This window comes from Ambystoma mexicanum, chromosome 4q (genome assembly GCF_040938575.1).
Source record: "Ambystoma mexicanum isolate Mex_15411 chromosome 4q, UKY_AmexF1_1, whole genome shotgun sequence".
NCBI lineage: Eukaryota > Metazoa > Chordata > Amphibia > Caudata > Ambystomatidae > Ambystoma > Ambystoma mexicanum.
Window position 1 is genome coordinate 635214109 of NC_090928.1, and position 27644 is coordinate 635241752.

At 46.8% G+C, this 27644-nt stretch overlaps 1 protein-coding gene across 3 annotated transcripts in view; it reads right to left on the reverse strand.

The window, feature by feature from the left end:
* Positions 1 to 27644, reverse strand: part of LOC138467888 (UTP--glucose-1-phosphate uridylyltransferase) — a 764123-nt gene that overhangs the window by 113782 nt on the left and 622697 nt on the right. For all 3 annotated transcript variants that reach the window (XM_069608190.1, XM_069608189.1, XM_069608188.1), the window contains one exon: positions 7604 to 7708. In XM_069608190.1, coding sequence (XP_069464291.1) covers positions 7604 to 7708 — 105 coding nt within the window. The remainder of the gene's footprint in view (positions 1 to 7603; positions 7709 to 27644) is intronic.

The window sequence follows — 27644 nt, forward strand, 5'->3', positions numbered from 1 at the left end:
AACCAAAGAAACTGTTGTTCGAGAGACTTTTGCCATCCCTAAGGAACTGTTTGGAAAATACACTACCATTCTACTTGAGATATCCAGGGGAAGGGAACCACCCTCTGGATCCAAGATCTCTCCTTGTAAAAGTCTATTGTTTGTTGAATGTGTCTACTTACTTTAATAATAAAACTTTTTGCCAAATATAAAAGTCAGTCATTTTCCTTACACTTAATTGATCATTTCAGTGTGAGGGTCAGATTAGTATGTTTTGGACACAAGAACTGTTTATATAATGTTGACAACAAGGCACAGACTGATCGAACACTTATTTTAATAAAGATGTCTGATAATGAGAAGATTACCACTTTGTGTCCGTCCCCATTTCTGAGCCCTCAGTGTACATTATCACACAAAACATACGTCACATTGCAGCCGCTGTTTGTATTTGTTAATACTAGCGGAGAGCTGATCTTCTTTTTCACAGTGATTCCACCATTGTCAGGTGCTATGTTCTAGAATGGAGATTGCTAATGGGAATTTACTATAGCCGCAGGTGGGAACGCATTTACTGCTACCGACATCTGAACCATAGGCAACTCAGCAGAGTCGATTTTACCACTTGGGCAATTACTGCCAGTGGCAAAATACTGCAATAACAGCTGGAAGTATGGTGGCTGCCGTCCATTCTGCAATGAAGGCCTCTACCCAGTACACTTGTCACAACTAAAGTTTGCACATTTATGCTGGGATACAAGTCAGCACACTTTACATAAGAAATTCATTTCATGAAGTGCATTACAAAATCATTGTAGCATCCACTGTAATGTAATGTTTTAATTAATCTATTTACAAAATGCATAAATGCATTCATTAAAATATATAAAAGATACATTGATATGATAGATTATTTATAACGCGCTTAATACCCGGAGGTTTCTAAGCGCAGACTTGGGGATCGAACCTGTGATGCTCTGTGTCATCTTACTTCCAAGGCGAGCACGTTGCCCTTGAGCTATCCTCCCGAGATAAATTTAAATGACATATATTTTCCAGTCATTGTAAATGTGACAGAAATATTAACCTCTGGTTCCATGCTTTTTCATTTATTTAAACGATTCATCATAGCAGCAACTGGTTGATAGAGAAAATGGCATTTCATAACGTTTCTGTATACAGCAATGCACTATTCAATATGTAGCAGGGATACATTTTCTGACGAAACGAAAGCCGAGTAGGCATCTGTGAAACGATGCCTTGCTCGCTGAATAACATCTGTTCTTGTGTTAAACGGTTTTTTAAATGTACTCTCCTGTAGTGGTCGGTCACATTACATATGGTGGAGCAGGGTCCTCTGCGACTGAGGCTGCTCACCCTCCTTTCTGCTGCGCAGTACAACACCACAGAAACATGCTGCAGAGGTGCCCAACTATTACAAGAAACTGCAGTGGTAAAAAGGCACTTTTTTGCTCTATACGTTTGAGCACGAAACAGTGTAGTTGTGCGTTAGCCTGGCTTCGACTGGCATCCAGTGACGCTTCTGCTGGCTCCCTTTACACTGCCAGTGGTAAATTACCAGGCAATAGAACTAGCCTAAATGGAACAGTAATTTGCCACCAGCAGCATTTCCAACATAATATAAATCCTAAAATGATATGTATTCCAGTAAGTCTACCCTCCAAGCCAGCAGGAGTTGTAAAGAGTAATGCTGCCTTGTGCCAGATTCGATCCGTGTTATAAGTGGGGAAATCAATGAAAGGGGTTGGGCCGACACGAGTTGAGAAACCCTTTATGGGGGCCAGTGCAAAGATTGTCAAATCGCAAGTTGCCAAGGAACCGTGAAAAGCTGTGCGGCCTATGCGACTCAAGGGGCGGCCTAAAACCCGATATTGTTATTGTTATTTTGCACTTATATAGCGCCTTATATACCATTGGTATGGTCTGAAGGCGCTGGTAGGTTGAACGCCCTTGGGAACCGAAGTTCAGATCAGTAGAGAGAGTAGGGAGAGTCAAAAGGTGCGTGTGTGCACCGGATATGTGTGCAGCTCGTGCGGTACACAAAGTATTAGCTGATTCTTATTGGTAGGTGTGGTGGTTGAGAGATCAGGAGAATGTGTTCGTTCTGGCAGGATTTATCCGGAACGGATGTGGCTGCGTTAGGCCTGAGGAGAACGCCTGGCTGGGGGTGTGAGACCAGCAGTGTTTACATAGAATGATGTGGAGTAAGCGGTGGATGTTCGTATGGGAACAGTTATACCGAATGGTGTCATAGTATCTCTGTGTTCTAGTTGAGTGGTGATGTAAAGGAGAGAGTAAGCGTGGGGTGTGGTAAGAATGGTTATATGCTCTTTCAATGTGCAAACTTCTAAAATCACTTTCACAGAGAGGCTACCGGGCGAACTTCTAAGTATAATTTTCCATACAGAGGCTATTGGGAACGTTTCTAAATTCAGTTTATCAGCGAGGCTACTAGGCACACTTCTAAGTGTAACACTCGCGGAGGCTATTGGGTACACTTCTAAATGCAAATTTTCACAGAGCGTCTACTGGGCTACATTTCTAAGTTCAATTTTTCAGAGAGGTTATTGGGCAAACTTCTACTTGAGACTTTCCAGGGTGTCTATTGGATACACTTCTATAATCAACTTTCACGGATGCTATTGGTAGCACTTCTAAATGCAGCTTTCACAGTGTGGCTAATGGGCACACTTCTAGATGCAGCTTTCACAGAGGATATTGGGCCCATATCTAAATTCAATTTTCCACAGAGAGGCTACTGGGCGCACTATTAACTTCATTTTCCAGCGAGGCTATTGGGGATACTTCCAAATTCAGTTTTCCAGCGAGGCTATTAGGAACATTTCTAAATTCAATTTACCAGGGAGGCTATTGGGCACACCTCTAAATGTAACTCATTGCGGCTAATGGGTACACCTCTAAATTTCACAGAGGGGTTGTTGGGCACACTTCTGAAAGCAACTTTCACAGAGTGGTTATTGGGAACACTACTAAATTCACAGCGAGGTTATTGGGCACACTTCTAATGGAACTTTCCAGAGTGTCTATTGGGTTCATTTCTAAATGCGGCTTTCCAGAGTGTCTATTGGGCACACTACTGAATGCAATTTTCATAGAGTGGCTATTGGGCTCATTTCTAAATGCATCTTTCACAGAGGATCTTGGGCACACATCTAAATTCAATTTACCAGAGAGGCTATTGGGCACATTTCTAAGCTTGACGGAGAGGCTGTAGGGCACACTTTCTAAATGCAACTTTTACATGCTAACTTTCACAATTCCGCCAAGGAGTGGACATGCCAACTTTCACAGTTTTGGAGTGGACATGCGAACTTTCACAATTCCGTCTAGGAGTGGACATGCTAACTTTCACAGTTCTAGAGTGGACATGCTAACTTTCACAGTTCTAGAGTGGACATGCTAACTTTCACAAATTCCGTCTAGGAGTGGACATGCTAACTTTCACAGTTCTAGAGTGGACATCCTAACTTTCACAATTCCGTCTAGGAGTGGACATGCTAACTTTCACAGTTCTAGAGTGGACATGCTAACTTTCACAGTTCTAGAGTGGACATGCTAACTTTCACAAATTCCGTCTAAGAGTGGATATGCTAACTTTCACAGTTCTAGAGTGGACATGCTAACTTTCACAATTCCATCTAGGAGTGGGCATGCCAACTTTCACAATTCCGTCTAGGAGTGGACATGCTAACTTTCACAGTTTTAGAGTGGACATGCTAACTTTCACAATTCCATCTAGGGGTGGACATGCCAACTTTCACAGTTTTAGAGTGGACATGTTAACTTTCACAATTCCGTCTAGGAGTGGACATGCCAACTTTCACAGTTTTAGAGTGGACATGCTAACTTTCACAATTCAGTCTAGAGTGGACATGCCAACTTTCACAGTTTTAGAGTGGACATGCTAACTTTCACAATTTCGTCTAGGAGTGGACATGCTAGCTTTCACAATTCCGTCTAGGAGTGGACATGCTAACTTTCACAGTTCTAGATTGGACATGCGAACTTTCACAATTCCGTCTAGGAGTGGACATGCTAGCTTTCACAATTCCGTCTAGGAGTGGACATGCTAACTTTCACAGTTTTAGAGTGGACATGCTAACTTTCACAATTCCGTCTAGGAGTGGACATGCCAACTTTCACAGTTTTAGAGTGGACATGTTAACTTTCACAATTCCGTCTAGGAGTGGACATGCCAACTTTCACAGTTTTAGAGTGGACATGCTAACTTTCACAACTCCGTTTAGGAGTGGACATGCTAACTTTCACAATTCCGTCTAGGAGTGGACATGCCTACTTTCACAGTATTAGAGTCGACATGCTAACTTTCATAATTCCGTCTAGGAGTGGACATGGTAACTTTCACAATTCCGTCTAGGAGTGGACATGGTAACTTTCACAGTTCTAGAGTGGACATGTTAACTTTCATAATTCCGTCTAGGAGTGGACATGCTAACTTTCACAGTTCTAGAGTGGACATGCTAACTTTCACAATTCCATCTAGGAGTGGACATGCCAACTTTCACAATTCCGTCTAGGAGTGGACATGCTAACTTTCACAGTTCTAGAGTGGACATGCTAACTTTCACAATTCCGTCTAGGAGTGGACATGCTAACTTTCACAGTTCTAGAGTGGACATGCTAACTTTCACAGTTCTAGAGTGGACATGCTAACTTTCACAAATTCCGTCTAAGAGTGGATATGCTAACTTTCACAGTTCTAGAGTGGACATGCTAACTTTCACAATTCCATCTAGGAGTGGGCATGCCAACTTTCACAATTCCGTCTAGGAGTGGACATGCTAACTTTCACAGTTTTAGAGTGGACATGCTAACTTTCACAATTCCATCTAGGGGTGGACATGCCAACTTTCACAGTTTTAGAGTGGACATGTTAACTTTCACAATTCCGTCTAGGAGTGGACATGCCAACTTTCACAGTTTTAGAGTGGACATGCTAACTTTCACAATTTCGTCTAGGAGTGGACATGCTAGCTTTCACAATTCCGTCTAGGAGTGGACATGCTAACTTTCACAGTTCTAGATTGGACATGCGAACTTTCACAATTCCGTCTAGGAGTGGACATGCTAGCTTTCACAATTCCGTCTAGGAGTGGACATGCTAACTTTCACAGTTTTAGAGTGGACATGCTAACTTTCACAATTCCGTCTAGGAGTGGACATGCCAACTTTCACAGTTTTAGAGTGGACATGCCAACTTTCACAGTTTTAGAGTGGACATGCTAACTTTCACAATTTCGTCTAGGAGTGGACATGCTAGCTTTCACAATTCCGTCTAGGAGTGGACATGCTAACTTTCACAGTTCTAGATTGGACATGCGAACTTTCACAATTCCGTCTAGGAGTGGACATGCTAGCTTTCACAATTCCGTCTAGGAGTGGACATGCTAACTTTCACAGTTTTAGAGTGGACATGCTAACTTTCACAATTCCGTCTAGGAGTGGACATGCCAACTTTCACAGTTTTAGAGTGGACATGCTAACTTTCACAATTCCGTCTAGGAGTGGACATGCCAACTTTCACAGTTTTAGAGTGGACATGCTAACTTTCATAATTCCGTCTAGGAGTGGACATGCTAACTATCACAGTTCTAGAGTGGACATGCTAACTTTCACAACTCCGTTTAGGAGTGGACATGCTAACTTTCACAATTCCGTCTAGGAGTGGACATGCCAACTTTCACAGTATTAGAGTGGACATGCTAACTTTCATAATTCCGTCTAGGAGTGGACATGCTAACTTTCACAGTTCTAGAGTGGACATGTTAACTTTCATAATTCCGTCTAGGAGTGGACATGCTAACTTTCACAGTTCTAGAGTGGACATGCTAACTTTCACAATTCCATCTAGGAGTGGACATGCCAACTTTCACAATTCCGTCTAGGAGTGGACATGCCAACTTTCACAATTCCGTCTAGGAGTGGACATGCTAACTTTCACAGTTCTAGAGTGGACATGCTAACTTTCACAAATTCCGTCTAGGAGTGGACATGCTAACTTGCACAGTTCTAGAGTGGACATGCTAACTTTCACAATTCCGTCTAGGAGTGGACATGCTAACTTTCACAATTCCGTATAGGAGTGGACATGCTAACTTTCACAATTCCGTCTAGGAGTGGACATGCCAACTTTCACAATTCCGTCTAGAAGTGGACATGCCAACTTTCACAATTCCGTCTAGGAGTGGACATGCTAACTTTCACAATTCCATCTAGGAGTGGACATGCCAACTTTCACAATTCCGTCTAGGAGTGGACATGCTAACTTTCACAATTCCGTCTAGGAGTGGACATGCTAACTTTCACAGTTCTAGAGTGGACATGCTAACTTTCACAAATTCCGTCTAGGAGTGGACATGCTAACTTGCACAGTTCTAGAGTGGACATGCTAACTTTCACAATTCCGTCTAGGAGTGGACATGCTAACTTTCACAATTCCGTATAGGAGTGGACATGCTAACTTTCACAATTCCGTCTAGGAGTGGACATGCCAACTTTCACAATTCCGTCTAGGAGTGGACATGCCAACTTTCACAATTCCGTCTAGGAGTGGACATGCCAACTTTCACAATTCCGTCTAGAAGTGGACATGCCAACTTTCACAATTCCGTCTAGGAGTGGACATGCTAACTTTCACAATTCCATCTAGGGGTGGACATGCCAACTTTCACAATTCCGTCTAGGAGTGGACATGCTAACTTTCACAATTCCGTCTAGGAGTGGACATGCTAACTTTCACAGTTCTAGAGTGGACATGCTAACTTTCACAATTCCGTCTAGGAGTGGACATGCTAACTTTCACAAATTCTGTCTAGGAGTGGACATGCTAACATTATGGCAATCTATGTTATTTGGTGGTAAGATAGAGTGGCGTGGGCTTTCTGGAGTGGAGTGATTGCTCTACTCCCCTACCCATTCCACACTCACGGTTTTGGTGGTGTCTGTTGGTTGCTGGCTTCCTTGGCGTCCCCTGCGGACACCTGCTGACACTTCCTGGAGTGTACTAAATATAATTTCTGTAATCCGTCATAAAATGGACTAAAAAAGAATATTCATATATAAAAAAATGTAACATAGGTCAACTCAGGTTCCTCCTCTCAGTTCTTTCTTAGGAAATACATGATTTGTAGGTACTACTGTTCTTAAACTATTTGAATGACACGCCTTTATGTTGCAAAAATCAAACCTTTTGTTCTTCATCTTAAATTTCCCTTCAGTGTATTACAAAACAATGTAACCCAATAGCTAAAATTGATCACGTGATTCTAAACATGAGTGGCAATGACGCCTACTGGGGAAAGCAGTATTGTCACCCATGCCCTTTTCATTGACTTCATGTGGGTGAATCGGGTCAGAGAGCAATAGCAGAGTCCCAGCTTGAGGGCAATATTTTGAGCCTGCTGCGATGAAGACCCCAGACCATTTTAAGACCTGTTTCGACACTTATTCGCCTCAACATGTAGCACAGGGTGTGGCATGGGCCACTGAGCGTGCGGTAACTGTGCGCAGAATAAAAACATTTTTGCAGAGAATAATCATATTCTCCTCCAATATGACCTACCTTTAGCGAAACGTTCTTTCCAAATGTCACATCTCCAGAAACCGTCAGATGGTCCAGTTCCAGCATGTCTGGTATGCTCTCGAATCGCTTCAAGTAGTCCTGCACCTGTTACAAAATCAATTACAAACTGTCAACAGCAAAGCTTGTCGCTGTAGAGCCGTGTTTTACAGAGCGTGTGCACGTAAGCACTGTGCCCTTCCTCAATAACGTGTCCACACTTCAACAGAAGTCCCAGAACAGAGAGGGAAACAAATATAAGGTAAAGTGAAAAATGTCACAAGTAAAAAGAAAATGGCAAAAAAAACAAGACAAACTACCTTGATGGTGCAAAAACAAGCAGCACTGGCAAAACCAACAGTTGGGGCTTTTTTTCTTCAGGGAGGCATGTTGTCCCATTCATATATTTCTTTTATAGATCATTTTTTCCCTCATAAATCATAATACAATTCAAATAATGTTTCTTATAGTCTAATTTATGTTAAGAAAACAATACCATGTAATTTAAAAAGTCTTCAACTTTGAAATACAAAAGAAATAAAGTGGCTGAAGGCCACTTGGTTAAGACGTTTTTATTAGAAGATTCTTAATAGATGTAATAAAATGACCCACTACAATGCTGACAGAGGTTTTTTTTCCAGACAGAAAGGACTTTTATAATTTGACAATAAATTAGATGACATATTTTGCTACTAGTCATAGTACTGACAGATATATTCTCCTACAAATGCCGAAGAAAGTGCCAACACACATACATCCATGCTAATAGCTTTTTTCCTCATACAGGCAGCTAGCCCTACACTTATAAGGCAAAACGACTGCAAGGTAAAAGAAAGGCGTAATTCATACTCCGCAATCCAGCACCATGCTACTCTCCTCAGGGCACAAAATTCGCACTTGCCCAAGCCACTCTAAAAACCATCATTTACTCTTGGGGAGTAAGACATGCGTTGCTTTTTACATTTTTGTTGAGAATCCCAGTTCTACAGGCAAGCGTCAGTGATATTTTAAATGGTGAATGTTCATGATCCTCCCACTTAGGTCTGCTGGATACTCGCCCACCCTGTGACTGCTGGGAGATGGGATGCAGGTTTAAGCCAAAGTGACCGTTATTAAAACAAACCTAAGAGTAGCAAAAACCAATCATGCATGGTGCTTCCGATTGCGAAAGCAGGAGAAATCCAAGAACCTCTGTCCGTGGAAATTAGACACTCCTGATTTACCCGAAATCATAGAAAATGACGACGGACTAATCCCCATGTTCGCCATCCGGATCCCAACCCTCGTCCCTGCTAGGCTCCCGCCTGACACTGTACGTCTTGATTTTGCTTACTGCTCCTTGCTGTCAAACAGAGCAGTTCCAAGCAGGCAGAGTTTCACGTTTTACACTGCTCACACTTCATGGACGCAATCAAAAGCAGACAATCACTGGGTGGCCACTACAAATGTAATAGTTAAGTGTTTACTTTCCTGGAGTACGTTCCAGGACTACATGAAAGGCCTATCTTTTTTTTGTTTGTTTGTATTTCCCCCCTGCGTAGGATTCGAACCTAGTACCCAGCCAGTAGACATCCAGTGTCAGACGTCATTGCGCCATCTCGCAGGTGCTGGATTAGCTTTCTTTATGTCACAGACTGCTTGACACACAGCCTATTCCCGAGCAGTCAAGCCCAGCTCAGTCAGCAGCGATCTGCGAATTGCTACAAGCGGAGATGCGTTTGCAGGGACACCATACATGTGTCGCTTATTACTGAGCCATCTTGCTGGCTGGATTGCGTTTATTTGAATAGACTGCTTGGGCACTGTTATATCGCTGGGGAGGCCCACTCTTGTTGCTGAGGGGGTCGCGTAAAGGAGACACTCACACGTATCCGATTGCAGCAGGTCCCCGCTCCTGCTGTTGAAGGCTCCAAGCGGACCCGTATTTATCCTCCTGCATATCGTGACATGTAACGTCATCTGCTGCCGTCACTTGTGATGCTTTTACTCTAACCACCTTGAGTGGTGTTAGTTCGTGTATAAGGGAGTTCTTCCCTGCTGGGTTTTGAGTTTGCACTAAAACCATGTCGCCTACAGCGAGGTCATGTTCTTGCAGTCCTCGGCATGCGTTTTCCCCTCCTGGTCAGTGTCTCTCTCTCGGTGCAGACTTTCTTGTGGTCTACAATACCCCGAGCTCTCCCCTTCTAGTTCCGGGACGAGAATGCAGGGGCACCTCTGGAAGAGGGCTTCCACCGGAGCAACTCCTGCAGAGCAGTGTGGGGCTGTTCTGTATTCGAGCTGGAATTTGAAGAATGCTCTTCGCTTACACAGCCCTTGGCCAAGTGCAATTCGGAAGGTCTTTTTCAAAGTGCGCAGGAAGTGCTCTGCCTCTCCATTTGCAGAAGGCCAGACTGGAGTGATCTTCCGGTGTGCGATTCCCCCTTCTGCTAGAAGCTCTTCTAGGCCAGAGCTCTAAACTGGTGGTCCATTGCCTGAACACACTGACCTAGGGAACCCGTGGGTGGCACACACTCTTTGCATCGCCAACACCACATCGTGTAGGGCTAATGAGGGTATAAATTCTACTTTCGGGATAGTGGGACCACTGGTCTACCATCGCAAGGAAGTGCGAGTCCTGCTGCTCCGATCCAAAATCCATGTGGACACACTCCAAGGTTCCTCGCTCCTTGGCATGCACTGAATAATGGGTTCCTTAACTTTAGGAGCAGCCGCCTGACACCATTTGCAGGCCCGTAGGAATTCTTCCACTCGGGAACCAGACTTGAAGTTGGCTTTTTGTTTTCGCAGCCCCTTGTGGCCCATGTTGTGCCAGGGCAATTGCTCTCTGTTCGCTACATGCGCACCACCATTTGGGCACCTCTTAAGAGGAGGCCATTGTCTGCAAATGGGAGTTCATTCTTCAACTTCCATAGTCGTTCTAGCATGGTTTTGGCTTCCTGTGTCCCGTTATCTATTTTTTCCAGGACTGATTTTCACTGGCCTTATTCCATTACTTCTTGTAGGAGTTGGAAACAGCCATCGTGTTTCGATGCTGTTCAGAGTTCGTCAATTTCCATAGACTTGGTGATTGTCCCTTCCATGACCATCTTCATGTACTCTTCTGCCTCAGACATCCTCTTGGGCAACCTTGCTTCTGGCCTGCGGGTGTCTGGACAGGTAGTACGCTGCACTGTTCTGCCCTGGCCGGTACACCAGGTTGACACTGTACTCTAGCAGGGGGAGCAGTCATTTCTCAATTTGCAATGGTGGATTTGCCAGGTCTCCTGTCATAATAGAGAGTAGGGGCTTGTGATCCATAACTACGCAGACTGGTTTCCCGTAGATATATACGTGGAAATGACAACATCCCCACAGTACCGCCAGCACCTCTCGCTCGATCTGGGAGTACCTCTGTTCTGTTGTGGAGAGGGCCCTGCAGGCATGAACAACATTGTGCAGGGTGCCTTTCTGGTTGGTTTGTGGGAGTATGGCCCCTAGGCCGAACGGGCTGGAACCCACTATGATTTTTTTTTTTCCTGGGTCGAAGAAAGTCAAGGTACAATCTCCTGACAGAGCCGCCTTGATATCATCAAAAGATTTCTACTCTAGGGCCGTCCATCTCCACGTTGTGGACAACTTTGTAAAGTTGCGCAGAGGCCCGGAGAGTGTCGCCAGGTTCTCAATGAAGCAGCCACAGTAAGTGACCATTCCTAAGAAGCTTCTTACTTCAGAAACGGATTCTGGCGCTCTCGCCTCCTGTATGTCTCTTACCTTGGCTGGATCGGCCGACAGTCCTCCCTCTTGGAAAATAAAGCCAAAGAACTCCATTTTCTTTTTAAGGAATTCACATTTTTCGGGATGAAGGATCAGCCTGAGAGACTGAATTCTGGTCAGCACTTTGAGGCGCTCCATGTGTTCGCCCTCCAACTTGGCATGGATTAGCATATCGTCACTCATGTTTAGGGATCCAGGCAGTCCTGCCAGGGCTCCCTGTGTGGCGTTGTGAAAGACTTCAGCTGCTGACGAGATGCCGTAGTTGAGCCCGTTTTTTTTTCTTTTTTTTTTTCCGTCAAAGACTTTTATTAAAGTAAAAAGGGGGTTGTGAAATGCCTCCAAGTCCCTGCTCTAGAGGAGTTTTCCCTACCTAAAACCAAAACTAAGGATCTGTTTGCAGTCGGAATTTCCAAAATAAAATGTCCTGTGCCCAAATTTCTCTTCAGACCTTCACATTCTAACAAATAAACTCTAAAGTGAAAAGGGAAAAGGTCTTTGGCCTTGAGCGCTGTAGAAATATTGAGAAAAAAAAATGCGCAACTCCAACACAAAAAGTTGCAAAATGATAGAGTTCCTTTCTCCAGGGGGTGATTCTCTTCCCTCTGTATTTCTCTCGTCTCTGGTTTCCATTCAGGATTATCAGTCTCTTGAGCATCAACACGACTGGCACACAAAACAACTTGGCTCTTGGACTTTGTTATGTTAGGATACCTTGTGTACTCTCCTGCCAGGTTTCTTTTTCTCCTTTTGTTTTTTTTCCACTTTGTATTTATTAAATGTTTTCAACATCAAGACCAACACTAATGTACATCTAACGAGAATCAAAAAGAAGGGCCCAATCTAAACAACATGTAATAACCCTTCCCCTCCTCCCCCCACTTACCCCTCCCAAAACACCCTCCACCCCAAACAGTGAGCTACACAGGGTTCAACAAGACAAACACAAAAGGTACACCAGGGCTGAGGCAAAGACCTAGAATCCATTAAGGCTGTTTAACAACACATCTCTATCACCAAGCAAGGGCCCAAACAAAAAAAAAAAAATAATAATAAAAACACAAAACATCGGGTGATACATTCCAACTGAAGACCAAATCCCACTCCACCCTCCCCTCATCAAGCTCCGTTCAGGGCCCAAGATCTTAGAGCCTCAAGGCTTCACAGTCTGCGCTCAAAAGCACAATAGTTCAATCCTGCAAAAAGAAAGACATGTTATCATCGACAATGGCTGCGAGTTTCTCATATGTAAAAATTGCAAAAAGTTTATTGAACCATTCCGCTTTCGTTGGGGCCTGAGAACTCTTGCACTTCTGGGCTAGAGCCATTCTCCCAGCCCTCAACATTGCACCCACCACCCTAGAAAAGGGCGATTCCTCGCACTCCGGCCTAGGGGTACCCAATAAAATCTCCATAGGATGCAGGGAGGGACAAGTTCCCAGGAAAGATGTCTTTAATCCAATTCAGCAACTCCGTCCAGTAAACCTGTATAACCGGACACTCCCACCACATATGGAACCAGGTTCCTCTGCCAGCACAAGCCCTAGGACACCTAGGAGATACACCGGGGAACATTTTGGACAGGGAAACGGGCGGCCGATGCCAAGAGTGAAGAATCTTAAAGTTGTGCTCCATGGCTGCACTATAGAGCTTCCCCCCCAAAAATTGACCTGAAAACAGAATCCCAAGCATGGTCATCAAGGGTTGCGCCCAGCCTCTCCTCCCATGCACCCTTGAATGTCTGCCTACCTTCCAGATCAGCCGTAATTAACACATTGTAGAGTTTAGAAAGAGACCCCTTCCTAGACTTGGCTTCCACAAAGACTTTTTCAAAAGAGGTCAAAGTACGAGAGAGGGAAGCCACCCAGTCTGCTTGAGTAAGAATACCCTTCAGCCGCAAACAATCAAAAATAGAAAGAGGCTTCTCTGGAAGCATTTCTGATAATTGAGCGAAATCAATTAAACCTCCCTGGTGAAACAATTGTGTGGCCCTCTCCATCCCTTGGTCTGACCACAACTGCGTCCCTCGAAAACCCATGGTCCCCAAATCAAGCGGAGGACCCCACAAGGAAGACAGGGGGGAGGGCCATGACGAGAGTAGCTTGTTGTCCCCGTTTGGTCTCCACAGCGCCCAAAGAACCGATAGGATCGGATGGGATTTAGCAACCGAAGGTAGAGAGCGAGGAGGGACCCAGAGCAAATCCCTAACCTTGTGAGGGTGAACCTGCACATCTTCAACGTACGTCCAGTACGTCCTGAGGTCATCCCGCAGATGCTCTAGCATCACTCGCAGCTTGAAGTCCGGCAGGCCAAATCCTCTGAACGCCTTTGGGAGGGACAAGGTATCAAATTTTACTCTAGCTCTCTTGCCAACCCACACAAAGCAAAGAAGACGCATTCGAAGAGATGCAAAGAACGAGTCCAGAATGATACAAGGAAGAGAGGAGAAGAGATAAAGAAGTCTGGGGAGCACATTCATCTTCACAGAAACCATGCGCCCAAACCAAGAAAGCGTGAGGGGAGACCACCTATCCAGATTACCACCAATCTTAGCCAACAGGGGAGGAAAATTTAACTCAAAAATCCTACTCAGATCTCTAGGAATATTAGTGCCCATGTACCTAGTACTAACTCTCTCTATCCGCATCCCAAACATCTCCATTTTACCAGTAATATCACTGTCCAACTTACCCATGGGCATAATACAGGATTTGGAAACGTTGATTTTGAGCCCAGAGAACGTTCCGAAACCACGAATCAGCTCTAACAACCGAGGAAGGGAGCCGTTAATCCCAGACAAACACACTAAGATGTCATCTGTGAAGAGACAATTTCAATTCGAAGTCCCTACACCGCACCCCAGAAATCATCTCATTGTTTCTAACCGCGATGGCAAAGGGCTCCATATCCAGAGCATATAAAAGGGTAGAAAGAGGGCACCCTGACAAGTTCCTCTGGAAAGTGAGAAGCCCCGAGAAGTAAAACCATTAACTAAAACCCGCACTGAGGGAGCATTGTACAAGGCCGAAACCCATCCACAAAATTGATCACCAATACCCATTTTACGGAGCACCTTCCCCATATATGACCACTCTACACGGTCAAAAGCTTTTTCAGAGTCTAGCGAGAGGAGGTAAGCCTCAGACTCCCGCTTGGACTCCTCATACATCAGGTCTACCGTTTTCCTAATATTGTGAGACCCCTGATGTCCGGGGACAAAGCCCACCTAGTCTCCGTGAACCAAAGAGGGGATGAGTCTCGACAGCCTGGTCGCCAGGAGTCTGGTCAACATTTAGCAATGAAATGGGCCTATAGAACTGACATAACGAAGGGTCCTTCCCTTCCTTCGGAATGACCACAATGAGAGCCGACATCATGGAAGGGGGAAGACAGCCAGTATCCAAGGCAGAATTATACACCCTAGCCAAGAACGGAGCCAAGGTGGAGCGAAATGTTTTGAAAAAACAGGCCGTGAATCCGTCATCCCCTGGAGCCGTACCATTCTTTAGAGATGCAATAGCATCAATAACCTCCTGGGGAGAGATGGGAAGCTCCAAGGAGGCCGAACTCTCTCGCGCTAGACAGGGAATTGGGAGTGATTCAAAAAAACAATCCACTTCGGACCCATCCCCGATGTACTCAGAAGCATAAAGTTTTTCGTAGTACACCTTAAATTGTTCTGCAATTTGATTATCCCCAAGCAACTTTTCACCCCCCTGGCCAGAAATAGAATTAACTTGCCTACTGTTACGAAGTTCCCTGAGCCTCCAAGCCAGGATCTTGTCCGCCTTTTCCCCGTTCTCCATATAACGCTGTTTCAGGAACGCAAGTTTCTTCTCCGTCTGACCAACAAGGAGGGCGGACAGTTTCGCTCTAAGATGTTGGAGTTTTTCGCGCTTGCCTGAATCCATCTGCAATCTCAACTTACCCCCCGGTTGGATAGCTAGAATCTGCTCCCTCAATTTTCGCTCTTCCCCAGACCTCTCCCTCTTCTTCCTAGCACCCATTTCCATTAGAACACCCCTGGCCGTGGCTTTGAACGCCTCCCACACCCCTCTAACCTCCACCTCCCCATTGTCATTTAAACAAAAAAATTCAGTGATCGAGACCAGAAGAGACTGCCGCAGTTCCCTATCCATTAGGAGGGAGTCATTACATATCCACCGTGACTTGCTCTGGGCCACTGGGGGAATCCCCAGGTTGATACGAACCAGATCATGGTCAGACCACGGGATGGGCTCTACATTGAAGTCAGAAATGTATTCATGGATCGAGGAATCTACCAGCACATAATCGATCCTAGAAAAAGACTGATGTACTGAGGAAAAATAGGTGTGGAGAGGATCCCGATTGCTATCAGCGGGGTGGGCATCAACAAGGCCTAAATCCTCATTAACCCTCCGGAAAGAATCCGCCAATTTCATTTGGGATCTAAGGTCAGGGCACAGGTTAGGAGATTTCCCATCTCTGTCCAGGCTCAAAACCATATTAAAATCTCCCCTAACTATTATCGCTCCCTCAGCAAAATCCCTGATTTTCCCTCCCATCCCCTGCCAAAACACATCTTGTTCTTCATTTGGGGCATGTACCCCCCACAAAAGTGAACAACCGACCCTTCACCTCCCCCTTAACCATAACATAACGCACCTCCGGATATGCTCTAGGAGAAAAATATGCGTCCGGAGAGACCATGAGCACCACCCCCCGCCTCTGTCACATATGATGATCGAAATATTTGCTGAATAGCCCTGGATTTGAAAACGGGCTCCCTCCCCTTAATCCAGTGGGACTCCTGCACAGAGAAAATGAAGTTTTAACCTCAGAAACTCTGAGCACCAAAGACCTCTTTGTCGGAGACTTCAAGCCCGGCCCATTTAGGGACCCCACCGACAGAGAATGGACAAACTCACTCATTAGGACAGCCTGGTGACTCATTCGCATCTGGCCAGAGGCCTTCATACAAGCCTTGTCCCAAGTACCTGGTACACACAAATAAATCGAGAACAAACAAGTTGAACCCAACAATCATGGTAGCTCCAAACCCCCCTCCACCCTCCTCTCCCAACTCCAACCCCCCCCATCCCAACTCTTGAGCGCCTGAAAGGACTGCGACATCCAACTGCCGAGCATTCAGACCACCGTGGATCGCCTCCACCAGGGCGAGAAACTTCTCCAAATCACACTATATTCTGGACCCCGCCCCACCACATGAAAATGAGAAGATAAAAAAGCTAGCAAAAAAAGTCTTCCAGTAATCAAACATGTCATCAGAAAACTGAGATCAAAGTTCAAGCCTGCCTCAACCACCACAGACTCATCTCAGGAGTAAGACCAAAGAACCATGAGGGTTCCACCGCCCATTCAAGACGTTGACTGTCCCGGGGACGGGGGCGCTATCTTCTTGTACTTCCTGTGACCCCCGCACTCGCCGCCGCCTCAGGGACTCCGTGGAATCCTTATGTTGAGCCTTATCAGCTCCATCGCCCAACTTGATATGCTCCTGGGAGGGGTCACTCAACAGCTCATTCATCGCTCTCCTAATGTCAGCCTCTGATATAAGCGCATACTTGTCCCCATTGAATTCAAAGGAGAGTGAGAACGGATGCCCCCATCTATAGCGCACTCCGTTAGCCTGCAGCCATTTCGTCAGTGCCCCACAGAGTCTCCGGCGTACGAGTGTGAACGCTGAAAGATCCTGGTAAATGGAGGTCTTGGCACCATTCCAGTCAATCAGACCCCTTTCACGAGCCAACTCCAGGATCTTGGTCTTTTCCACAAAATAATGAAACTTCACCAGGACGGAGCGAGGGCCATCGACGCGGCCCCCCGCTCTGTGGGCTCTATCAATGGTGGGGACATTGGTATTCTCTCCCCCAAACAAGAGACTTATAATTTCCTTGACCTTTCTCACAATGTCCGCCTGCGTCTCCCCTTCCTGCTCTGGGATGCCAAGGAATCTCAGGTTAGAGCGCCGTTCCAGATTCTCCAAATCGTCCAATTTAAGCGCAATCTTTTCCTCTCTCCTTTCCAGCTCTGCCAGGCGTAAGTCGAACGGAGTCTCAAAAAGATCAGAGGAGGATTGGTTAGCCTCAAGGGCTTGGACGCGGTCCTCCACATCATTCACCTTCTTGTCCAGGGAATCTAGCCTCTTCCCTATGTCCGCTCGAAACCCTCTGATTTCCCTGAGCAAAGCCGCCATACTATGGCTCATATCCTGGGCCTCCGCCGCCTCGACTTGCCTTGATTCGTGCATGGTTATGTCCGCCCCCGATTGCTGAGGTGACCTCCGGAATCGCTGCAGGGCCCGCACCCCGTGCATCCAAAGGTAGGCTCCACCACAAGAGCAGGAAGACAGAGACCTAGATAGGTCCTAATACCCAGCCACAGGATATTTGAGAGCTCGGGAGGTGCGCTCCCAGGAGGCTGTTTAGGGGACAAAAGGACGGATCCAGACCTTCTCCTCTCAATACCAAGGTGCAAGAAAATGTCCCCCTAGGGCATCAATGTGTCCCACAACGTTGTGCAAAAAAAAAACAAAACACCATGGTATAGCGAACATCCAACCAGAGGACCTCTGGGTAGTGGCACTCCAATAGGGGGAACCAGCAGGAAGGAGGACCAGGCCGGAGAGAAGACTCCTCCGTAGGACAAAGACAGCAGGAGGTGCGACAGATACCCGCTCTAATGTCCAAGTGCCACACAACGTCCCCAGCCCAGAACGATGCAGGAGGCCTCACCTGCAACTGTCGCCAACGGTATGGAGGAGGGAGGCCAACACCACTATGGGTGCCAAAGTGGACCCCACTGACACCAGGAGCCTCCAGGAAGATCCACTGCCACGCTCCCATGGCACACCAGCCCTCCACAAGCCACGCACCACGGCGCCTCTACGCCTTACCTCCACAGGCGTTGGAAAAAAAAGGGGCGCACCAGTTCCGGGAGCACGTTCTCGCACTCTCCCCCTGTCAGTTCCACGCTCGCCCACCAGCACCACCGCGGACCGACAACCGCTGCGGGTCCACCCGCTCCGGGTCCTCCAAGGCAGGTCCAGGCAGCCGCATCCAAGAAAGCGATGCAGCCGCTTCCAACCGCTCAACCCTGCCGGGTGGGGTGGGGGGGGTGATCAGCTCCAGCCAAGGGCCAGCCAAACACTCTCCGGCCCCTCCCCCACCGCCCAGCAGCCCCAACCTGCGTGGGAACCGATCAGACACTCAGCGCCTCCTCCTCCGAGCAGAGCAATCTACAGGTACCCGTTACTGTAGATCACCGGGTTTTCGGTCCTTCAGCTCTCCACAACGTCAACCAGCACCATAGGGGGGGTCAGGGCACAGCTCAGACAGGGGTTGGGGGGCCCCGAAACTAAAATACGGCGCCCTGGGAAGGAGATCGGCTGAGAGACTTCAGCACATCTCAGCACCCCCTGGTGGCTCCAGTTGAGCCTATTTTACCTATAGAGTGGTGATGTACCATCTGTCTTGATGAAGCATTAACTGGTGGTATCCTGATCGGAGGTCACGCTTGGAGAACAAAGCTGTGCCTTCTAGGTCGGCTACGATGTCATCCAGTGTCAGTGTTCAGTGGCGTTCTTGCTTTATCGCCTTGTTTGGTAATCTCATGTAAACACAGATGCGGACACTATCTGGCTGGTTTGGCTTCTGGGCGACGACTATTGGAGACACCCATGGTGAAGCCCCCTCCACTCGCTCGATGACTTCCAGCTTGACGATATTCTGTATTTCCTTTTCACGTAGGTGGAATGGTACTCACTGATGCTTCAAAGTCACCGTTTGGACAGTATCATCGATATTGAGATGAACTGGCTCACCAGCTATCCGTCCAATGCCCATGGACACACTCTGAAATCTTTTCACTAAAGTTTGTATATCTTCCAGGAATACCCCATACACAAACTGGATGAGTTTGAAGGCTTCTGCGGCTGCACACCCTAAAAGGGTTTGGCTACCTACTTTTGACATGTAGAAGCATGCTCGTATGAAAATGTCACTATGTCTGGCAGAGGCCACGAATGCCCTTTCCAGGGGTAGTGGGGATCGGCTTCTGAAGGAGACTATGCATACTTTTGTTGTTTGGAGTGGCAGAGGGTCTTGCAGTTTCCGGTATTGCTCTTCAGCCATGACACCAACTGATGCCCCCGTCACAAGAAGTACTGGGACGGTGGTGTCTAGGATAGTCACTGAGCACTTTAGTTGGTGTTTTCCTTTGCTTCCCACCGCGAGTACTGCTGAGATGAAGTAGACTTCTTCATCATCATCATCTCCTTCGCCTTGCAGCTCTTGGATGGTTTCGATCGATGTAGTGTTTTCATTCTGCGTTACCCGATCCAGGCTGTGCTTCTTGGTGTTTCCTTGTCACATGGTACAATGGCAGGGGCTGTTGCCCTGAAAACTCGTGCAAAATGGTTTTGGTTTCCACATCTGGTACTGTGTATCCCTTTGCTGGACATTCCTTCTCATGAGTGAGGCCATACCCGCACTGGGTGCATGGAGCAGGAGTAGATTTATCTTCTTTGTCGCCAGGTGATCCTTCCACTTTGACTTTTGGGCAAACTTTTTTTCCACTGTGCAGACTTTCTCCAGCTTCACCGACTTTAGCACTTTTTAGGCCCCGATGTCAGCTAACTCATGAGTCGGTCCCCGTTCAAGAATTCTGGGCAGTGTTATTCCTGGCTCACTAAGAATTTGTCGCCACAATTTGAAGGAGTGGCACCCGATGATGATCTGTAGTCTCACTTCTTCATTTAACCAAGCACAGGTCGCTGCTAGCCGTCCCGAACGGCTGTGGTACTTGTCCAGGCTCTCCTTGCTTTTTTGCATGGCAGAGCGCATAAAACATATTTCATAGTTGGTATTGACCATGGGAGTGAAGTAGTCTGACAGGGCTTTTACTGCTGCATCGTACGAGTCATCTGTGGGGCATAGAGTTTTGAATAGTTTGTGGACCGCTGGGCCTGCTGAGTATACCAACGTGCACTTCTTGAACAAGTCATCCTTCTTCCCCGTAGAACTGAAATACATTGCAAGGCGCTCGTGCCACAACTCCCACCGTGGACCTACGTTGGCTGGTGCTCCGTCCACATCGAACTCGCAGAGTGGTGGGTGTGACATTCTCACATGTGGTTGCAGTGCAGGCGCCTCTATATATTCCTTCAGCATCTTGCTTGGGTGTGGTGGGCCTTTGACGAAGGTGGTCGCAGTTGCGCGGGCCTTCGCGGGCGCATGAGCACTCCGTAAGGAGCTGCAACCCTGCTGCTGGATGTGGATGTGGGACTGGCTCCCTGGGGTGTCACTCCTGGGCAGGCGCACAAGCACTCTCTGGGGAGAGCCCTGCCACTCACAGTCCCTGGGACTTGGGTCGCCAGTTGGGGCGTGAGGCCACCAGTGGATAATCCTCGAAGATAATGGGAGAAGGTCCGGCACCCCTCAGACATGTGTGGGGCACAGGCAGGACAATAGGACTGGCCTGGTCAGTCCAAAAATTGAGGAGAGTGCCTTTGCGTACACCGGAGCTGGCCACAAACAAAGTGAAGGCCCAAGGCCTCTCACCAGCAGGAGACCAGGGGAACCAGTGTCCGAACAGGCAGGGCGAGCAACGTGGGAGTCCTGGCGTAGCGGCCGTGCACGGAGAGCAACTAGCAGGAGCGCATCCAGGACCGCCACGTTTCCATCGTTATATCATGCATTCATATCCTTCTCAGTTCATTCACGCTCTCATTTGAGCATGTCCATGCGTAGTATGGATACTCTATCAGACACAACTGGGGGATGGAAGCTGGTGGAGCAGCTGTTGCAGGCAGGAACAGCATTCTACATCACATCCTGTCCATCACCGAGTATAGTCAACAGAGTTCATAAGACCTGAATTTGGCAGGTGTAACATTCTTCATAAGACCTGAATTTGGCAGGTGTAACATTCTTTCTGTTTGGAAGTGTTTTCCCCCTGTGCTTGCACTGAGCGTTACCCATCTTTTAGCGACAACGACAAATGTATCGGTAGTTCATGATGTGGCTGTTGCATGTTTCCAGTTTTGTCATCTGTTATGAACGTATCCCTTGCCAGTTAGGGTGTTACTCATGTTGCATGGCCACACGTGAGATATGTGGCGAGTGTAAAGTCTGGACGTTCGTGCGGTGGGGACCTCCCTTGTTCGGGCATGCCGTCAATCGCTCCGAGTGCTTTGTTTCTCCAAGTTGAGTTTTCTGTACACAGCATCTCAAACAGTGCAGTGTGTATAGTGCTCGGGCAGCTAAACATAGTGCTGCACTATGTTTGTAAGACGTAAACTGGTCTTTCTGCGGTAGTATAATTTGAGCCCAGATGCATACCTTTATAGGTCCGTCTATATGTGACCCAGCTCTTGGCATTGAACATGGTAGCGTGTCATGTTTGAATGAGCTGGACCCTGTGTTGCATAGAGGGTATGCTGCATGACGACTTTGCACTTAATATGTGCTGGGAGACCTCATAGAAAAGGGTGTGGTCCCTGTTGTGGAGTTTGCTGTGACCTTTGGGGCAACTATGGTTGTTGAGCTGCCTGATAGCAGTCCACATTAACTGCTTTAGCTTGTTGCAAAGTGTTTTAAGGAATCGGTTGGCACTTCCACTTTTCTGTTGCCAGGCCGGTGGCACAAAGCGGGTTTGTAGTGATGTAGGCCATCCCTCTTGAAGAATGAGACCATAACCTTTGAAACAATTGGATGCCATTGTCTGACACGGAGTGCTGCCTTTCTTTCAGAAAACATTTATGAGCACCATAATGGAGGATTCTGTGGAATGGAAAGAAGACAATATCCTTCTAGTCAACATGTAATGCGCCCTTCTGCCAAGACCATTTTACCTATCTCTGTCATCTTCTTATAAGCAGCTTTGCAAGTTTTCAAGTTGCTTTCACAAATCTTGCATAGAATCCCCTGGCAATATGGGCATTTTTATTTTAAGGTAGGCCAAGTGACGCATTACTGAATTCAAAGTCTTGTCACCATTTAGAAAAGTATTGCTTTTCTAGTTGTAGATTTAATTTCAGGATTGTTTATATGCCCAGAGGTGGAATGTTTTACCGACCATTAGAAGTCCAGTAAAGTCAAAACACCTAGCCAGCGGTTAGTACAACAGCAAAACTGCCAACAGTGGAGTTTAAGGGTTCTGTGAGAATGAAGTGCAACAGTGTGGCATCAGCCTGTGAACCAACCCAAACAGCTACAATATTCCAAAACAAAAGAATGTCAATTCAAAGTCCTGTAAAAATATAAACTTTTAATCAAACAATGTAAGACAAACAAAGTAATCAGAAAACACTAGGAAAACGTACTCCTGTCAACGTGCTTGTAGACGTTTGAGAAAAGGACAAGACTTTTGAGACCAGGAACAAGACCGTATTGATGACCAGGAATGTTCAGACAGAAGATTGTCAAAAAGTCACTGTTTGAAGAATATTCCTTGAAGAAAAAGGTAGGAAAGGGGGGCTTAAAAGTCACTATGATCCCAAAAGGTGGATAGGGAACAGGACCCCCTATGTTCTTGTCTTTGGGGGGTCAGCAGCACAGGGCCAGGTTTTTCAGCATAGAGCCAGGAGTCTGAGCGCATTTCAGCACTGGGCCAGTGTTGAGTCTGGGAGTAGCAGTGCAATAATCCTAGTCAGTATCGTCTATTTATGTGTCGTAAACGTTGGGAATGCCAGGTGACGTCGGGTTGGCAATGTTGGAAGACTCTGCAGCCTTGCATGCAGCTGAGTAGACACTTGTCTTCTAGGGTGAGCAGGTTCGGCTGACTCAACAAAGCTTCTAGGTCTTGCAGCAGCTAGAAGCTCAAAGAAGCTGGTGACGAGGCAGTGGTGTCAAGCTGGGGACGCTAGAAGACTTGGCAGGTCTCGGTTATGGCGACAGCAGAGCCTCAGTGTCAAGCAAACTCACAGATGCAGAGGTGGTCGAGCATCGAGGACAAGATGACCATGGCGGTTTCCCTTGCAGCAGATTGGACAGCAACAAAGGTGCCCAAACCAGGACTGAGGCAGCATAGACATTAAGGGAGAGCAAACATTCACTTCCTTATTTTGTGGTTTCTGGTAGTCACAATCTGGGGGCTCCAGGACAAAGTGAGCCACTGTGTTCTGCACACTGTGAGAAACCAAAGGGTGTCTCACCTAACAGTCTGAGGGGATCCCTCTGTCATGTGGCCACATTGGGCTGAGGAAGAGGGTGACTGAGAGGAAAGAGGCTAACCCTTACATATCAAATTGTACATGTCTCGCTAATCGGTTCAGGCAAAGTCAGGTACTTTTTAAGTTCATACATCTGATACCAATTCGCTCTCCTTACATGCATAAAAGACGAAACAGAGACGCACCAAGCCAGGTGGAACACGAGTATGAGCAGAACTTCCGGGGCGAAGGTGAACCTATTAGAGTGGAGCAATGGACCAAGGGCCGAGAACAAAGGGTGGAGAACCTCGTGAGTTCCCTGCAGGAGGTTATTGCCTCGAAAAGGCTGCGAAAGACACATGGAGAAGGCCAAATCCCAAACAAGAAGGCTGCATTGTGTTTCAAGGATGCCAGCGACCCTCCTGGGTGAACGGAGGAGTTGGGGAGGTGAGGCCAAGCCTGTGGTACTAACGTTGGCTCGTGAATTGGAAAACTGTAAAGACAAAGAAGAAACGCAGACAGCCGGTGAGTTGGCAAGCAACATGAAATACCAGTGTGTGCTAGGGAAAGATTGAAGTTGTAACATTATATTGCACAATCGAAGGCTGGACACATGTGGATGAGACTCAAAGAAAGGCAGACCTGTGAACGAACTTTGAAGTAAAGATAGTTGCAAAGTCAGCGATACGGAGTAGTCCAGCGAAAGGAAGTAGCACACTTGAATGTCTCAGTGAAAGGTGAAATGTTTGTAGTAATAAAGTGAATGAACTGTAAAAGTGAAGTGATCAAAATTAACCCAGAGAACAGGGCAGAGTAAAAAGGTGAACGTTGAACTTTGGTGCTTATGACAGTACAAGAAGCACTGGGGCAAATAACACGAGTGAGTTGAAAGCTGGAAAGTCAAAGTCGTCCTGCGAATGTCTGTAGAAAATGCCACACACATTTGAAAGTCTTTGACCTCAGGAAATGGTCCGAGCCCAACTGAACGAGACCGGAAGTGTAATAAGTTCGGGGAAGGAAACCCCTAAAGGATGTGAATTTAAATTGGGGAAGGGAACCCCGGCAAGTGTTGTGAACATTTGCTTTGAAAGGTCTGAGCCAGACAGAGGGGGGCCGGCATGTACTTTTTGTTGAACTGTGTTTTGGAAGCTGGAAAGTGTGAATTTAATGCACGTTTTGAACTGCCTTTGTGTTAAGAATATAAGCCAGAGTGTCATCCTGCCTATGGGGACCGCCTTATTCCGTGTTATTTAAGGTGGGGGGTGGGGGAGAGGCTCACTAAGCCACCTTTATTTTTTTCATCTGAACAGTGATTTTCCCTTTGCATACATATTCTCCTTTACACACTTTTTGTACAAGAAATAGGGTAGGCATTAGGTTTTTATTAGTATAGGCCATTTTGATTTGACAGACTCAACTAGGGCGATTTTATTTAATATTTGATGGTCGAGACTACTCCCATCCTAGCTATAGGGCAAAGGAGTTTCTCCAACCCCATTGAAAACTTGAATAAAGGTTTTAAAAACAGTACCATTTGTGTCAGTGTCATACATACTTGTGATACCATGCCTCCCTTACAACACCCGCTCCAAGGAGCTTGGCTGGCACCTACAGGGGATCCTTAACATCCAGTGAACAGGATCCTGGTTGAAATGCATCCAGTAGAGGCGCCTTCGTCCAGTAGGAATTCACCTCATAAGTTCTCGGGGGATGGTTCGGGGAAGAGGGCTCTCCTATGCCGTGAATGCACCCCTGAACACACTGGCACCTTTCTCTGTGTGCTCCCTGTTCCAACTCACCCATTTTGTTTTTGGCAAGATGGTGCAGCCATCCTTTTGTCGCTGCAAGGTGCAGTTTTGATGCATTGGTGCCCCAAGGAGCCAGCGCAGCCATTTTGCTATTTGACTGCAGCAGCGCAGCTTGGTTATCGAGAAATTCTGATCAGTGGGTCAATGTAGTCCCCACCTACAACATGCCAAGTTATATTAAATTGGTTGGTGTTGCTTCCATTCCCCTCAAAACTGTCAGATGCTCCCCAATTTGCCCTATGTCACTTTCATTACCACCTGAACTGGCCTTTTCTCACATACCAGTACTCCCTGAACTCTGCACGCCATCTCACCTACAACTACACTGAGTCACACCCCACACAAAATATCACAGCAGCTACATAGGCCCACCCTTCGCCCACACGCCTGCAACTGAGCACGACATGGCAACAACTGATCTCCCAAAACTCTCAGCAATCCCACCCACCCCCTTCCTACCATCTTTCTTCACCAAACCCATTTTCCTAACACTGCCCATCAGAGGTCCATAATGCATCTCCACTACCTCTCAGATACCATGCAGAACCAGCCAGACAACCTCTCCAGAACCCCCAAACCACTTAAACGCCCCAGATCCATCGACACCAGAAACAAACTCCTAGGTTTACGCTCCTGCTATGCCCCTACTCCCAACCCCAACCCACCACAGGCACACCGCAGTGTTACAAAGACAACTGTCCCACACAAGACTGCCAAAGTCTCATCACTACCCACCTTCCCCAATGTTACAAGCACCACCACTCACTCAGGCAAAGGCAAAAAAAAGAAAAAAATCTGGCACCCTCCTGTCTGCAATGTGAACTGATTAATGCCAGATCCCTCCCAGCACATGCCACAAAAATACATGACCTCATCACCAATCTCAACCTTGATATCTTAGCTATCACTATCCCACAATACCACCTTGACCATCCACCTAGCCTACCGCCCACCAGGTCCTATAGCAGACTTTCATGATGACCTCATCCATCTCCTAGGTGAAAATCTGAAAACCTCTACTAAAACAGTTCTCCTAGGTGACTTCAATTTGGGACTTAACGACCAGAAAGCTGGACTTTCCAAAGCCCTGGCCCAAGCTCTAAAATCCTCACTCCCAACCACTGCAAAGGGTGCACCCTTGACTGGGTAGTAGACCACAACTGTGAGCCCCTGGTCTGACCATCACCTTATACACTTCCTCATTCCGACCTGCGCCACCACACCTAAAAATCTCAGCCCTGTCCCACCTGCGTTAGCCAGAAGTGCACGGAACCTCACTAAAGAAAGGATACTCCCCAACCTAGACACACCAACGCTCAACCATCCATCTTCCTCAGACCCATCGGTGCTGGCGGATATCTACAACACAACGCTGAAGATAGCCGTCGACACCATAGCCCCACTAGAGAACAAAAAAGCGTGAAAAATAAAACACTCCAGTACTTGGTTCTCTGCCAAACTGAAAGAATGACGAGCCCTAAAACATAAAGCCTTCAGCAAATGGATAGGATCCCCACAGGAATCCACGCCATCTGCCTACAAAACCATGGCCACTCAATACAAGAAAGCCCTAATTACAGCTAAATCTTCTTCCTACAATGATAGAATCACCAATGCCACCTCAGAATCAAAAGAGCTCTTTGCCATCTTTAAAGAACTATCCACTCCAGCCAACAACTCACAAGAGATTGTTAAAGATAAAGCACGGTGTACTAGTGTACAAACCGCCTTGATGAATAAAATTGAGCTCCTGCAAAAGAAGATCTATGAGCATCACAAAAACCTCTCTAAACACATCATGTTGGCATCCTACCATGACAGCAAGGTCACCAAAGACAAAATAAAACCCTTCTCCTTCAGGGAAGTTACTGAGTCCGAAGTAGTGGACATAGTCAAAGAAATCAGGCCATCTAATTGTAAAGGAGATACCTGCCAAGCCAAATTGGTCGAAGACTGTGCAGAGACCCTAGCCCCTTTTCTAAAAACATGAATCAATGCCTCTTTCAATTCCAACACAGTCCCCGACAGCTTAAAAGAAGCATGGGTTCACCTACTTCTGAACAAATACTTGCTAGACCCTGGGACAGCGAACAACTACAGGCCCATTACCACCATCCCATTTTTGCTCAAAATCCTGGATAAGGTTGACCATAAGCAAATCCAGCAATTTCTGGAAGAAAACAAGATCTTAGGCAAAAGGCAATCTGGATTCCGCCCAGGCCATGGGACAGAATATGCCCTACTCTATCTCAAAAAACAACTTGGAGACATTATCGACAAAGGCAAACCGGCACTTCTCCTCCTGCTAGATCTGTCAGCTGCCTTTGATCTC